Raw genomic sequence first — 14,923 nt, 5'->3', positions numbered from 1 at the left:
ACCATAAGTTCTGGCTGTTTCAGAAGGTTTCAAACTTTCAAAAGCACTGGCTACTGGTTTGCGGATTATCATCTAACAAAGCGCCTAGTCTTATAGAAGGTGCTGCGCACATTTCTTCGAAAGCTTCTTATTTTCCCAAATATTCAAGATTTATAAAATATGCATGACCTAACCTATTTAACCACTCTTATCCACAAATTACAATGACAAATCCTAAATCCTCAGATCACAGATTTGACCCCTTCATACCGAATGCTTTTTTTTTACCGCTTTTAGGAACTCATGATTATAGCAACAGGAACACTGATTATAGCAACTTTTTCCTCAACGAAATTACATGGATTGTTTTAAGAATATTGATTAGATGCAGAATTTGGCAGAAAGCTTGCCAGCTGAGATTAAAGTAACATAGTACCCATCGCAGGATGAAAACTGTCGAAGACGGAGTCAAATGCGTTATAGTTTACATTTTCCTAGGATTCAAACTTTTATTCAACGTTCTCTTGTGTGCCTTGTATTCCCGTTAGTACAATAGTAAAAAAATGCTTCATATTTTTTGATTTTTATTTATTTCATTAAAAATATACGAACAGTATAAGAGAAAAGAGAATGAAATGAGTAGCATGAACAAGTTTTACTCACGCAACAAATTAACAAAATGAGAAAGATTTGATTATATAAAGTACAAATGTGAGTAATAATTTACGTGGCCATGTCGAAAAAGACACAGTGTTGCAAAAAATTACGAGGCAATACGGAAAAATTGTAGCAAAATAATAATAATAATAGTAAAATTTTATTATTTGTATATACACATAAGCGAATGGTATTTATACACATGGAGCAATGTCAGTAATTTATTTAAGCTATAATACGAATTTGAGCACAAAAAGCAGCAGCTAGCTTCAAAGCAGAAAGCAAGAGAAAGCCGCGGAACGCAACCGCATCCGTACATCCATTCTATCCTAGCGCTAATCTCAACTACGAATAAATTTGATCTGGAACTTGCGCAACCTAATCGATGTTCAGTTGTCGGAAGGTGCCCTCCATACCGAACAAATCGTCGCTGGTCTTCGGTGAGCCAGGACGCAACGCTTCGTTGGCTTTCTTGCCCTCCTGCTCTTTGAACCATGGTGTGTATTCCTCCAACTTTTTCTTCCATTGTTGATTCAATTCGACCACCGAACCAGCTTTGCCGCCATATTCGTCGGGCAACAAGTCACGTGGCACGGCCTTGTACAAGCTTTCGATGTTGCTGTGGAAAGTGATACGATTGCGTATCTTCTCTTTAACAAAGGGACGTACAAAGTTGAAGATCGTATCGACCAATGGTGAAATATTGAACACATGCACCTCCTTCACCTTGACCGGATAGCCCTCCTGCACGGCAATGAGGAATTTCTTAATCACAGTTGGCGTGAATTTTGCAAAATGATGTGCGGAAGCTAGTGTAGCATCGACAATGAAAATATCACCGGCAATACCGACTTTCTCCTCCAACAGACGAATATCGCCAATCATGAGCGCCACCTTGGCGGCATCGTTAATGTGCTGCGCCTGAAAGTCGACATCAATACCGCGCACGAAAGTGATGCGGCGACCATTGGGCGTGAGACCGGGTAGAGTTGGGCAGTGTCTACATATGCGCAAGATTAAGAAAGATAGAGAGGGTAATAAGTTTAGCTGAAATCAATGCTGGAAATGTAAACTTACAAGTAATCCAAGACCATCGCCAATTCGGGCCGATTAATATCACGATTTGCAAAGAATTCCGGTACGGCATTACGCATTGTATAGTACATGTCGAGCTTCTTTTTCACCTTCTCCAAACTGAATTTGCAGCCACGTAAGAATGTGGCCAAGCGGCCATCATCCATATCCTTGGGCAGATGTGGTTGTGTGTCCAACCATTCGCGTATGAGTTTGATGTCACGATCGATATCCGATTGGTTTTCGGGTTCGCGTAGTTCCTCACGAATGGTGATGCGTTGTTGAGGTGTAGGCTGAATGAGCATCATCTGTTGAAGAGAAGAGATTGTTTTTACTCTCTGCTTTAATACATTTTCTTCTTCAAAAATATTTATTCAACTAAAATTGGTTAAATTGTTGTAAATTATAAGTTTATTATTTTTAATTACAAAAGAAAAATTTAACATGTACATTTGTATATGTCGTTGTATCTACATAATTTAGAAAAAATAAATAGATTTTATTATATTTAGCGAAAAGTAAAAGTAAATTTAAATGAAACAAGTAAGGAAAGGCTAAGTTCGGGTGTAACTGAGCTCTTGCAACTTACACGAATCAAACTCCGGGAAATTCCTTCAGATGCTGGCAAACTTACTTACTTACATTAAACATTGTTGCGAAAGAATTAAACATCCATTACTCGATGAAATCGTAAATAAATTACAATCAAATTTGGTATATTCTTGGAAATTCATTATATTAGGGAAAGGTGATTAAGACCAAGGTATAGACCAATTCCATTATAATTCAGCGCTAAGCAATTAAATTTCATTAAAATATCATAGATTTTGACCAACCTAAACGTTTAAAATACATGTGGAAAGACGAAAATCATTTTATGGGGTATATTGGAAATATAGAGGGACATTGCATTAATTTTGACATTGCTGAGGTATACTCGAGAACATATTTTGAAGCAATGTTATATTTAAATAATACTCACTGACCGGCATAAAACTCGTTAGAATAATGAAAATCATTATAAAGAGTATATGGGAGTTGGGGGTGGGGCTATAAGAAGTATTGACTTGATTAGTTTAATTTTTGGCTTACGTACATAATATTATCAGGAAAGGATTCTCTCCGTATTCCAATTAAATATCTCGTAATTTGAACTATAATTTCGGTTAAAAGTCAACCAATGACAATGGTGTTCACATATTCGGTACCTAGGGGCTTGAACAGTTTCGGTTCAATTTGTACAGTTTTTGATTATAAGGTGGCACACTTCAAAGTCATTATTCGAATTTAAAATTTTGTTATATGGGAAGTGATCTGGTTGTAGTCCGCTTTCCTCCATTTTCGCACTGTAATATAGGAATAACAGACGAATGTTATGTACCGAATTTGGTTGAAATCGGTCGAGTAGGTCCCGAGTTATGTGATTTCACTTAAAAGTGGGCTGTGCCACGCCCACCGTCCGAGTTTGTTACCAGCTCCTATAAAGCCCTCTTTTGCCATCCGGGGTGTAAAATTTAACGTGACTGACGCATTCAGTTTTTGATTTATAACACTTTTAGTAGTTTTCAACAAAATCGGTATTAGGGGAGTGGTCGGGATTATCATCCGATTTCAACTGTTTTCACACTGTCGTAAGAAGGGTTAAAATAATTTACCTTGTGCAAATTTGGGTATAAAGCTTAATTGGTTTAGAGGATATATACATTAAACTAATTAGGGGACGCTGTCTTAATGTGATTCGTTGTGCCAAATCTGAGTTCTGATTTTTAATTTCCGGCTTAGTTATGGCACTTTATAGGTTTTCGTTTAATGACATTTTGTGGGCGTGGCAGTGATCCGATTACACCCATCTACGAACTCGTCCTCACTTTCTTGCCAAGGAATACGAATACCAAGTTTTTACTTTAATTTAACGTAAAATTAAAAAAAAATATAGTTTTAAAGCAAAGAGAAAATAAAGATTATAAAACTAATGGAAGTGGTTTTCTTAATATAATAATTAATAAGATATTATACTCAGAATGTATTGATATAACGACCAAACCTTGACGAGTGACGAGTATAAAATTAAGGAACTGGCATCATCAAATAACAGCCAAAAGTCAACGGGTATAAATATAAAAATCTAACATAACTCTGTATTTTATTTGCGAAACGATTGTAAATCGAGAAAATACTTAACATTAAACAAATATGCTGGCATAATCAATTAGAAGTTAAAAACAACTAGTATAAACATAAAAATTGGCCAGATCAAATATAATCTATTTTACATAGCCTACACTTTGAGAGCAGTGAATTGAAGAAACAGCTGGTATACATTGAAAGAACTGGTATAATAAAGTATGTATGCTTTTCTATTCAATTAAACGGTATAACATTGGTTTTGCTTTCACAAGTAATTTTTTTAATATTTTTAATGCTATTTTCTACCTACATATTTTCGTCAAATAATCCCTTAGTATATTTTCTAGATAAATGCAAATATATGTCCCTGTACAGCTAAATTCGAAAAGAAAAAAATATATTAGTAATAATAATAAAATACATACACACAGACAACCTTCAAATTTTGCTTCACAGCTTGCAGATAACATGTCTGCACACAAGTTGCGCAACATGTTAATGCTAGTGTTTCGCAACATAGTGATGTTGGCCAAGCAGACGGTAAAATGTTAACGCAATAGTATTAGTGCCGCTTTATGTTGTTGTATGTGCGCAAAAATGTGAGAAATAAATAAACAGGTGCGACTAAAGCGAAATAAATAAATATTTACGCAACTCAGAGATGAGCGCTAATTCTGTCGTGAACAAATTGTTCCGGCGGCCGGTAAACAGACCTGTTTTACGCATAGCTAAATAGCATAGTGCGCGCTTTTACTTCGGATATTCTAATAGGTATTGTTCTTTAGTTAAAGCTGCGTGCAGCTGATCAACTGGTTTTGGGTATTGCATAACAGTAGGAAGTTCATAAAAATATAAGTAGTAGTAGTCATATACGATTATAGTTGCTGAGATGTTGTGTAATAAAGATAATTAAATGTGCGATTTAGTTTATGAATAAAATATTATTGTTTTATTTTGCATAATATTTCATGTCTCTTCAACATTTATTAGCTTGCCAAAGCAATGTTGCCGCCTCGTGGTGACCAAAACTTTTGTTGCCAACAGCTTAGCGCGCCGAGTGACGCTTAAAGTCGGTATTGATACGGAGCTGTGTGCGAAGAATGCTTGTTTACTTATTAATGTGTGCAAATAACTTAATGTAGCAAGTGCAAATTAGCATTTGGCTTGGGCAATTTTGGTGTATTTGTTTCCAATCACGCCACATTTCCGCTAATTATGCGCAAAACCACGTTTTTGAGTTAACGAACGGAAATCGGTTAAACTCACCACTTTAGCAGTGGCAAGGCAAAAATAAAATAAAAGTAAATACAAAAAAAAAAAAATATAATAAAAAAATATATATATACAGTTTCTTAGTTTCTTTTTTTACGTTTTATGTGTACTTGCGGAGTTTTAATTTTTATTACAAATTAATATTCTTTTAATTGTTCGCAATTTTGTCTACAGCAAGTGCGCATGTACTGTACCGACATCTGCGTTCAACAACTACAACAACAGTTGCAATTATTATTTGTCTTTAATTTAAAAGAAGATTATTTCTCAATTTTGCAGGCGTGGCGTCACGCTTGATGACAGCGCTCCGATAACAGTGCCATTTAATTACGGTACACATGGAAATTGTTTCGGTATAAAATTATTTGTATTTTATATTATGATGTCCACTGAAGCGGTGCAGTAGCAATAGTTAATTTTTTTATTTATGTTTTTTGGTTTTGTTAAGGTAGTCTGTCCAAACAATTGAAAGTGGTGATTTTAAGCTCATAAATAATTAAATATAATTATAATAAAATTTTAACAAAATATATTTATATATAAATTAAAGTACTTGAAAAATGTCTACCTGTTCTCTCTTCAAAAGAGAACTGCGAAATCTTCCTCTCTCTTTGTCTCAGTCAACTCGAAGTGCTTGGCAAAAGCTGTACAAAGTGAAAATAATTTGGTATTTTCGTGTACCACAACTATAAAAAACGTCAACTTTAGCTTCACCCTTTACAATTACATTTCTTATAGCAAAAAAGTGTATAAAAAGATCTTGATTTTGAATGGTCAGTTAGTATGGCACCTATACTCTATAGTGGTCAAATCTGAACATTTTGTGCGTAGCTTATAGTGTTACATTATACAATAATTTATGCCAAATTTCGTGAAGATATCTTGCCATATTAAAAAGTTTTCTATACAAGGGCTTAATTTTGATCGGCCAATTTGTTTAGCAGCTACATATATCGCCTAGTGGTCCGATCAATGAGCAGCTTCTTGAGGAGGCAAAAGTTCACACTGATATCTCAAAGGCTGAGGGACTACTTCGCCTATATACAGACTGGTAACGAATAAAGCTTGTTAGTGGCACGCGGTCAACGGCCATGAAAACACAATTTTTACAAATGAAAAAATTTTCACTTTTGAAGAAGCTTTTAATCAACAAAACGACAAAATCTACGGAAAACTTCAAAATACGCAAAAAATGTTATTCCAAGAGTTCGACGTGATCCCACCCAGCTGTTGTAATGGTTTGGTGGGAAGTCTCTCGTAAAAGCATAGCACCTTTTCAATTCTGTGAAAAAATAATTAAACTTTGGGCAAAAGTGTACCAGCAGGATATTTTAGAAGGCGAATAGATGTTAAAAAATAAACGCCTTATGCAGGAATTTTGAGCGGCAATTTTACGAAACCGTTCTAGACATCGCTCAAAATGCGTAAAAAAGTGTGAGAAAACGGAAGTGTTTATTATAATACATAAGATACTTGAAAATGTGCGGACACCCAAAATGTATTTCAAATGACTGATAGTTATCTGCGAGTACGTATGCGAACTCCAATTTTAGAAACATTTCCATAACCGCCTTTTAACATCATTTGCAATCACGCTTCAACTAGCAGACCGCCCAATCAGTAGGCACTCATTCGACTCATTCATAATACTGATTAAATAGCAATCAAGCGACAACAACCAACCACTACAATAACAACAAACCTCCGACTCATGCCCCGTGATCTGTCATTTAGGCAGATTTGTGTTAAACTATTTACGAAAATTTGCAACGCTGCATAGTGGCGCACAGTTGCAAGATACACCCACAAGCATATACAAATATATATATACCTATATAGGAGTACATATACACGCATAAATACTTACATATATACGCCGTGCACATGCAGGCGATTAATTAATTTCCTTACGCGCCGCTCGCATGCCAACAACAAATGGCTGACAGATTAGTTGTTGTTAGTCGTCTTGCAATTGTTAATGCTGGTGGTCGACGTATGTGTAGTGGTTGTTGGTGCTTTAGTTGTACACACAATTTGCATAAACACTTTGTCATGCGATGCCGCAGGTAGCACAGCACCACTACTGATAAACATATGTACTTTTATATGTGCTAATTGTTATCGTTGTTGTGAATGAACATACACATGCACATATAAATATACATAAACAGGCGTATCTGTTTGTAAACAAATGCAAGGCATCACGCTCACTCTCCTCTCTAATACTATGCAATATTTATTTTCTCATTTTATTGCTATTGACGGTCGCCTTATTTGTGGATTTGCTATTATACTTTCAATACTTTGATTAATTGATTAGCATTATTTAGGAAAATGTTGCAGATAGGCTTCCGAATAAGAGTTGTGATGGCATTTCTGGAATTTTTGCGGTTTCTCTTTGGGTTCTTTGGCATAGACACTGGACTAAATTTGAAAAAATGTCTACCATTTTTGGAACCAGTAAGTTTCATATATACCCCATCTTATCTGGATGTTTGCCAAACTTTTTAACTAGTATATTTAAGATATATTTTTTCTATATGCATGTTTAGATTTAATCGTTAATTTGAATACCAAATTTCTCTATTTTTCGAATTTTCACGTGCGTTTGGAGAGCAGAATACTCTCGGAACAATCTCTTTCAAAAAAGAAGACGAGGTGCTGTCCTAACATTTTGCAAGATTAAAGATTAGATTTAAGCAAATTTGTTTAAAACTTATATTTCTAATTTTTCATATTATTATTTTTCATATGCAATTGAGATTCTAAGTGAAAGAGCTATAAAAAATGTGTGGAAGTTTATTCAATATTTTTATAAACCGTTAAAGAAGCGTTTGGAATAAATATTTCGTTATAACGCCTTTTTTGATATTCAATAAACGGAATTTTCGAAGATAAAGTATAGGTAAATAGTAAATACAGGGTGTGTTTCATATTAACGACTGTTTTTTTAATAAAATTTGACAACTTTATAATATAGAAAAAAAGTTTGTTTGAGATCTATTATATAGTGTCTTTGAGGCGAAAATGCTATACAAAATTAAACACACGCCGATTTTGGAGGAAAATGCGAAGTTTTGAAGCATTGTAATTGGCCACACTGGTGTTTATATATTTATAACGTGGGCTATTGAGTAGTTAGCAGAAAATATTTATGATATCCTGTTCTATTGATAGTTCAAGTTAATAAGTGTCCATATTTTTTAGTGTAGGTAAGCAACTTCGATTTTTTTTTTAATTTTCGGTTTTAAAAATTTAATTTAATACATATATTTTATCATAAAAAATAATTCCTGAAGTGAAAGCAGATTTACATTTTCTTTAATAACGGTAAAAATCTTAATTGAAAGCATAATAATAATTAAAAAAGCTAACAAAATCACAGCCAATAAGAGAGCAATGAATTTTCTCTTGCAAAACTGAGCGTTTTACATAAAAATTTAAAACTTTTTTAAAGCGAATAAAAAAAAAATTAATTTCGCTGCGAATTCGTTTCACCAGAGAAGCAATGGCAAAGTAAAATTAAGCAATTACAGAGTATAATTAAAAAAAATTATAGCAATCATAAAATTTTTCAATATAATAACCATATTTGTTTGTTGTTATTTCAATCGCAAGCAGCGCGTTTTCGCAACAACACTACATACATACATTTTTCGCTTTGCCTTTTGCTTTTATTGCATTTACACCGTGGAAATTAGTGCGCACGTTCGAGGCTATGGCCAATAAATGTGTATTACCGTTGACGGCAGCTAACGGTATCGCCGTGTGTCGCTTTCGATTTCTATGCAAGCGGTGGATTTGCTGGTGCTTTCAAGCTGCTGCAACAATTACCAGCGAATGCAAACCTATTGCTTGGATGTATATATAGTATATGTACAACAAATGCATTGAGCGGCTATTACAACAACTATCGCAATACTATTTACCATTACATTGTTGTTGTATTGGATCGGAAACAATTTCATGTTGCAAGCACTTGCAAAATCGATTGCCACTCTTATTTTGGAGGGGAAATTAAGCAAATAGACGTAAAATCGCAGCAATTACACACACACATATGTATATTTAAATAGTTACATATAACATATAAGCTATGTAGCTAATATGCTTGCAATTGCATTTGGCTGATCGCTCGCTTTACTCCCGTTGGCAGCGTGTATTATTGCGCTGGACGTGCTTTATCAGTTTGTTGTTGTTGCTATTGTAAATATACACAAATGTATATATGTGTGTCCCCATAAACTCACTTCACTTCCACTCACAAATCAATATAAGTATAAATACGCTTACATACAGAATTTTTACTCTTACATGTCCGCAATTGCAAGCTGATTATGCTCGCCAATCGCTTGCAACCTGCTTGCAGCTTTGCACATTTGTTTAGAGTGTTGCTGCCACTAGAAGTTGCAACATTTAGAAAACCAGCAGCAAACCTGTTTGGTCGCTCTTGCAGCACCATTTGGTCTATTGTCTAATATTGCCAGCTTTTTGTAATATTTTTTTGTATTTTTTCGTGTTATTTTATATTTTTGTTGTTGTGTATGTATGTGTGTTTAGCTAAAGCCTCGTGTGTGTTTATTGACCTAAGCTTGCAAGCATTTGGCAAGCACTTTACTTACAACATACTTGTTGTTTGTTTATGTTAGCCAACTTTTGTCATTCTTGTGTGCCGGGAAGTGGCAATAAAAAGGCGATAAATAGATTTTCGTAAGTTTTGTTTCAGATTGTCTGTGGCGTTATGATGTTATATTTAGGAATATAGTAATCTTCATTACATGTTTAGGTATGAGGTATGATTGCGAAAAGGCAACTTGAGGTTGTATAATTTAGATTTGAAATTGTCTTAAAAACAACTGTAAATGTTGTTAAAAGAATTGAATATGAAAAAATAATAACTTATTTAAATTTTAAAAGCTGTTCAAAGCGACGCGGTAGATTTTTTAGAAAATTATCCAATTTGAATCTTAAACTATTTTTATTAGTTGTAAAAAAAAATTTTGTTATATACTTTTAAGCTTATTATTCACAATAATGATGTAAATTTTTACTACTGCTATACTATTAAAAAAGTTTTCGATTAAAATAAATTTTTTTTTAATCCCATTGAATTTTTTAATTTTAATCTGAATAATTTTTTTTTCTTAATTTTTAGAGACTTTTAGAAAACAAAATAATATTAAAACCTATAATAAAAAGCATATATTTACGAGATGATTTTAAATCATTTGTATTTTTTTTGGTTTTTGAGATTAAATTGTTTGATTGAACTACATTTTGTTGTTCTTGTGTTAATCAAAAACATTTAGAACTAAATAATCATTAACATTTTTTTTTAGTTTTCAATCCACTATTTGTGCTTAAAATTGTATTATTCATTTTTTAATCCGGTATTTGGAATTCAAAATTATTTTATATATTTTTTAATGCATTTTTTGCAAACGTGGAATCGCTTATTTTACCAGTTGAAGGTAAACATTTTCTAAGTCCATACCAGAGTATAATATTATTTTTTTGTTGATAAAATGGTTTTTTTTGGAAAATGAAATTATTTTTTTTAAGTAATTAGTTATCCAAAAAATTTTGAAATCAAAATTCATGGAATAAAATATTACAAATGAAATAAAAAACACCACACAGATAGCACATAATTTTTTTTAGTAGACTAGATTATTTTTGTAGAAAGAGCTAGTGGTTTTCCATTGCTAAAGTAAAAATGACAGAACCCACTTGTAGGCAACGTGTTGCATATTTTGTATTGCGATAAATGCATCGACTTAGTTTAGAGTTAAGCTGGATACTCTTAAATATTAAAAGTTTTAGTTCCAAAATAATATTTGCAAGCAAACATCTTGCTAAGAATTTTTCCCTCAGACTAGTATTTTTAGTGCCTTGGTAAATTTGGTGTTCGCATTTGGTAAATTTTAATGCATATTTTACATTAAAAAAATATATTTTTTATATTTAATTTGCATTTACTTATATAAAAAGTAAATACGTGTCAGATATTACACATTTATTTTTTGATTTCTATTGATAGTTTAGTAAAATATTTATTTTGTTTTGTTACTCTTTTAAATTATTTTAAAAAAATTTAAAAAAAATTTTAAATCATAAAATATTTTTTTATTAAAAATATATTACTTTTATGTTAAGAATAAATGTAAATTATTTTTTATATAAAATATAGTTATCTTTTATATTAAAAATAAATATGTTTAGTATATTATTGATTGATTTAAAAATTTTTTTTATGAAAAAGTTTTATGCAATTTTATAAAAATGTTTATTTATACATATCATTTTATAAGAAGTTTCAAAAGATTTTATTAATATGTTTTTTATATATTATAAAAGAGTTTAATGCAATTTTATCAAACAATTTTTTTTTAATTTAACCAATTTTTATTGTAATTTATTATACAATTTATTAGTTTTGTTTATAATATTGTTATGAAAATTTGCGATAATATAGCAATGCCAATGTCCAAAAATCTCAAAAAAATATATACTTTATAGAAGGAAAATAAATTTTTATTCACACCTAAACAACCAACCTGTATCTTCTTAACATTTATACCGAAAAAATTCAATACAATACAATAAACTATAATAAAAATTTTTCTTGAAAACAAAATTTTGCATAAATTATAATCATTTATTTCATTTCGCTAATTATGACAAAAAAAAGTAGTGGAAATCTTCAAAATTTATTGAATGCATGCAAATTAATTCGCGCTGCCAGCGAAACCGGGTCTTTGCCGGCGTGCTTATTTATATTTCACTTCGATCGTTATGACATAGAAACTAACGCGGATTGGCCACAACACTTCCGCAATGACCTTTATTGTGTGCGAAATTTGTTGTGCATATTGGCGACAAGTCGCCATGCTGCTACTAACAGCAAAGCGTAAGCCATTGCCACGTTCACCTAGATTTCACAGTAGCACAAAAAAAAAGACACAAGCGACGAACTTGACATTGCGCAAGGTTTTCGACGATGCTGTTTTGTAGTTAAAGCAACACTGTATAATTTTTGCAAACAGTTGTTTTTGTAACAACAAGCTTTTAATTTTATTTTAAACCATAGTAAATGTATGTACTTTTGTTGTTGGCGCTCTATTTACTTTGTATGAAACAAATGTGCAAATATTTGTTGTAAAATGAAATTGTTGGAACTATGTGCTGCATTGCGGTTTGCGGCAAAAAGTTAAATGAAGTGAGAAATTCTAAAATTTTTTAGTAAATTTTGTGTAATATTGAGCAATAATTCATATGCTGAGAAACGTTGTTTTCAAGCTCGGTAATGTAACAGTTAATACATTATGTTGTTAATCTCTAAATAATTTAAATACAATTTATTAGTTTTTTCTATTGTTAAAAAATATTTTTGAAGCAAAATTAAAATTTTGAAATAATTTTTGGGGTGGTTATTTTCAGTTTGAAAATTTCGGCATCCTATAGTAAAATATATATAGCTATAAAAAACGACACAACCTTTTTAAGCTTATAGCACTTTATTAATGGGTATCATAACTTAATAATTTGTCAACAATTTCGGAGGAATCAATGCAAGTATTGCAATTTTTAGCAATTTGTTTGAATATTTTGTAACCTTGGAAGTTATCTTTTTAAGTGAGCTTTATAAAGAATCTTTAATAAATTAAAAAATATAAGGTGGAGCAAAAAAATAAATTTTTTTTGGTGCTTAGTCTTTTTTTTTGTCCAAAAATTTTATTTTGTTATAATCTACAGACTTTAGCTTCAGTCTCCTCTCTCCGACGATTTAAATAAGCATACATTTTATTTTGCAACTTTCAACCAACAATCTTTATAATAAATTTTGGGAAATTTTTGAAAAATATTTAAAAAAAAATTAATTTTTTAAACAAGTAAAAATAATAGTTGGTTTAGCTTTAAACAAATTTATTTTGAGAAAGTTTTTGTAATTAATTTTTAAAAGTTTAATGTTCGCAAAAGCTAAAAATTATTTTGGAAAATTTTAAAAAATAACTTGTAGAAAAATACATTATTATACTTTTCAAAAATTTTAAGAAAGTTTCTCAAAAAATATATATTTAAAGCTAAAGTGGCGAATTAGCTGGAATCGAAATGTGTTATGTCAATACACTCATATATGAAATATATATGAACCTTTGTCGATATATGAGAATTTTGATTCAGCTTTAGTGGTTTTGCGTTACAAAAAAGACAGTTTACAATTCAGCAAGAGTGATCAATATGAATATATTTAGTAACAATTTTATTAAAAAAAATTTATTTAGTAAAAATGTTGCTTAAAAAAATATCTATAGTTTTACTATTCAAATAAAATTGTTTCATAAAAATATATACTAAAATTTATTAGAAATTTTTTTTTTTATTTTTTTTTTGTAACAAAAGTTTTTAAATAAATTTGCTTAGTATTAAAATTTTTTGATAATGTACATAGTCATTTTTTTATTATAAATTTTTAATTTTTGGATAATAAAAAGAACTTGAAGAACTGATAATAAAAAGTTGATTTTAGAATTAACTTCTCCAGATTAAGAAAAATATGATTTTTAATTTTCAAAACCTTTCTTATATTTTTAGAAGTTTTTTTTTGTATTCTTTTGATTTTATTTTTTTTATAGCATATTAAAATATTTCTTTGTATATCTTTAATTTAAATAAACTTTAACGAAAATCTTTTCAACATTTCAATTAGTTTCTTTTGTTTGCAGTCCATTTATGAATATTTATTTAAATATATATTTTTTTAAAATAATTTGCAATATATCTGCTTTAAAATGATTTAACTATAATATTTTTTCTAAACAGGTTTTTTTTCCTTAAAAATTTGCGTTGATTTTTGTCGGACAAAATTTTCAAAAATTTTATGTTACAATTTAAATATTAAATTTTAGCAAAAAAATATTTGTAATGCTGAAATGTCAACTTATATGTTTATTGCATAGCTTCAAAAATTCCCATAAAATTTTAAAATTTTTGCTTACAAATTTTATCATCATATAGTACATTAATTTTTTCTTACAAATTAGTTTTAACATGCTTGATGAAACCTTTTTTACGACAAATATACATATACATATATTATTGTAAGCACGGAACATATTTTCTTCAAAAATATTTAAAATTTCTCACCACTAATCGGCATGTAGTTTTTATTTTATTAAGTTTTTTTTAAAGTAAAATATAAGTTTAAACACTGAAAATTCACAGTCAGGTTCGCTGCTAAAGTCTTTTGTTTGCGTATATTTTTTGAAGTTCAAATTATAATTTGTTATGTGAATACAACTTGATCCTTTCGCTTTTCCTTACCTTGAGTTTCAAGTTGGTTAAGTAATTTTAATCCAAAAAAAGCTGTAATCCTTTTGCAATTGTCACGAGCGATTTGCGCGCTTTAACTAAGTTTTCTAATATATATTTTTGGTTTTGGAATTTTTGGCAAATATTGAATTATTCACGACCGCACTAGCAACAACGACAACAACCGCTTCGTTGGTGGCTAAATCTGCAACTGAACACTGCCAAACATGTTTTGTCGCTATATAAGTCCGGTCTAGCTGCAGCGAGTTGTTGTTGTAGCAGCCGGCAGCTGTTGTTGTCGGCACTGCCGCCACTTGGCGACGTCGTCGTCGTCGGCGCTTTTGTGCAATGGCACATCTAAGCGGCCATCTAAGCCATTTCGTGTATGTTTTGGTTTGTGTGTGTGTTTGCAGTCGTACTGCGCTGGCGCGGTGCGTTGCGGCGCAACTGGGTTCCACATCACTAAGTCAAAGCCGAAACCGAAATCGCCACGAAATAAACC

The 14,923-nt window shown here is 31.1% G+C and overlaps 1 protein-coding gene across 1 annotated transcript; it reads right to left on the bottom strand.

Annotated features, from left to right (window-relative positions):
- Window positions 1-549: 549 nt before the first annotated feature.
- On the bottom strand, window positions 550-14,649 carry LOC106619023 (alpha-tocopherol transfer protein-like). The gene is made up of 3 exons (XM_014236985.3): window positions 14,434-14,649; window positions 1,714-2,018; window positions 550-1,636 (listed from the first exon to the last, which is right to left on the bottom strand). The coding sequence occupies exons 2-3, from the start codon at window positions 2,016-2,018 to the stop codon at window positions 1,015-1,017; spliced, it is 927 nt and encodes a 308-aa protein (XP_014092460.1). The 5' UTR covers window positions 14,434-14,649; the 3' UTR covers window positions 550-1,014.
- Between the last annotated feature and the right edge of the window lie 274 nt (window positions 14,650-14,923).

Source organism: Bactrocera oleae, chromosome 2 (genome assembly GCF_042242935.1).
Source record: "Bactrocera oleae isolate idBacOlea1 chromosome 2, idBacOlea1, whole genome shotgun sequence".
Taxonomy (NCBI): domain Eukaryota; kingdom Metazoa; phylum Arthropoda; class Insecta; order Diptera; family Tephritidae; genus Bactrocera; species Bactrocera oleae.
Note: the sequence above shows the minus strand (reverse complement) of the source record. Positions and strands in the feature narration are given on the sequence as shown.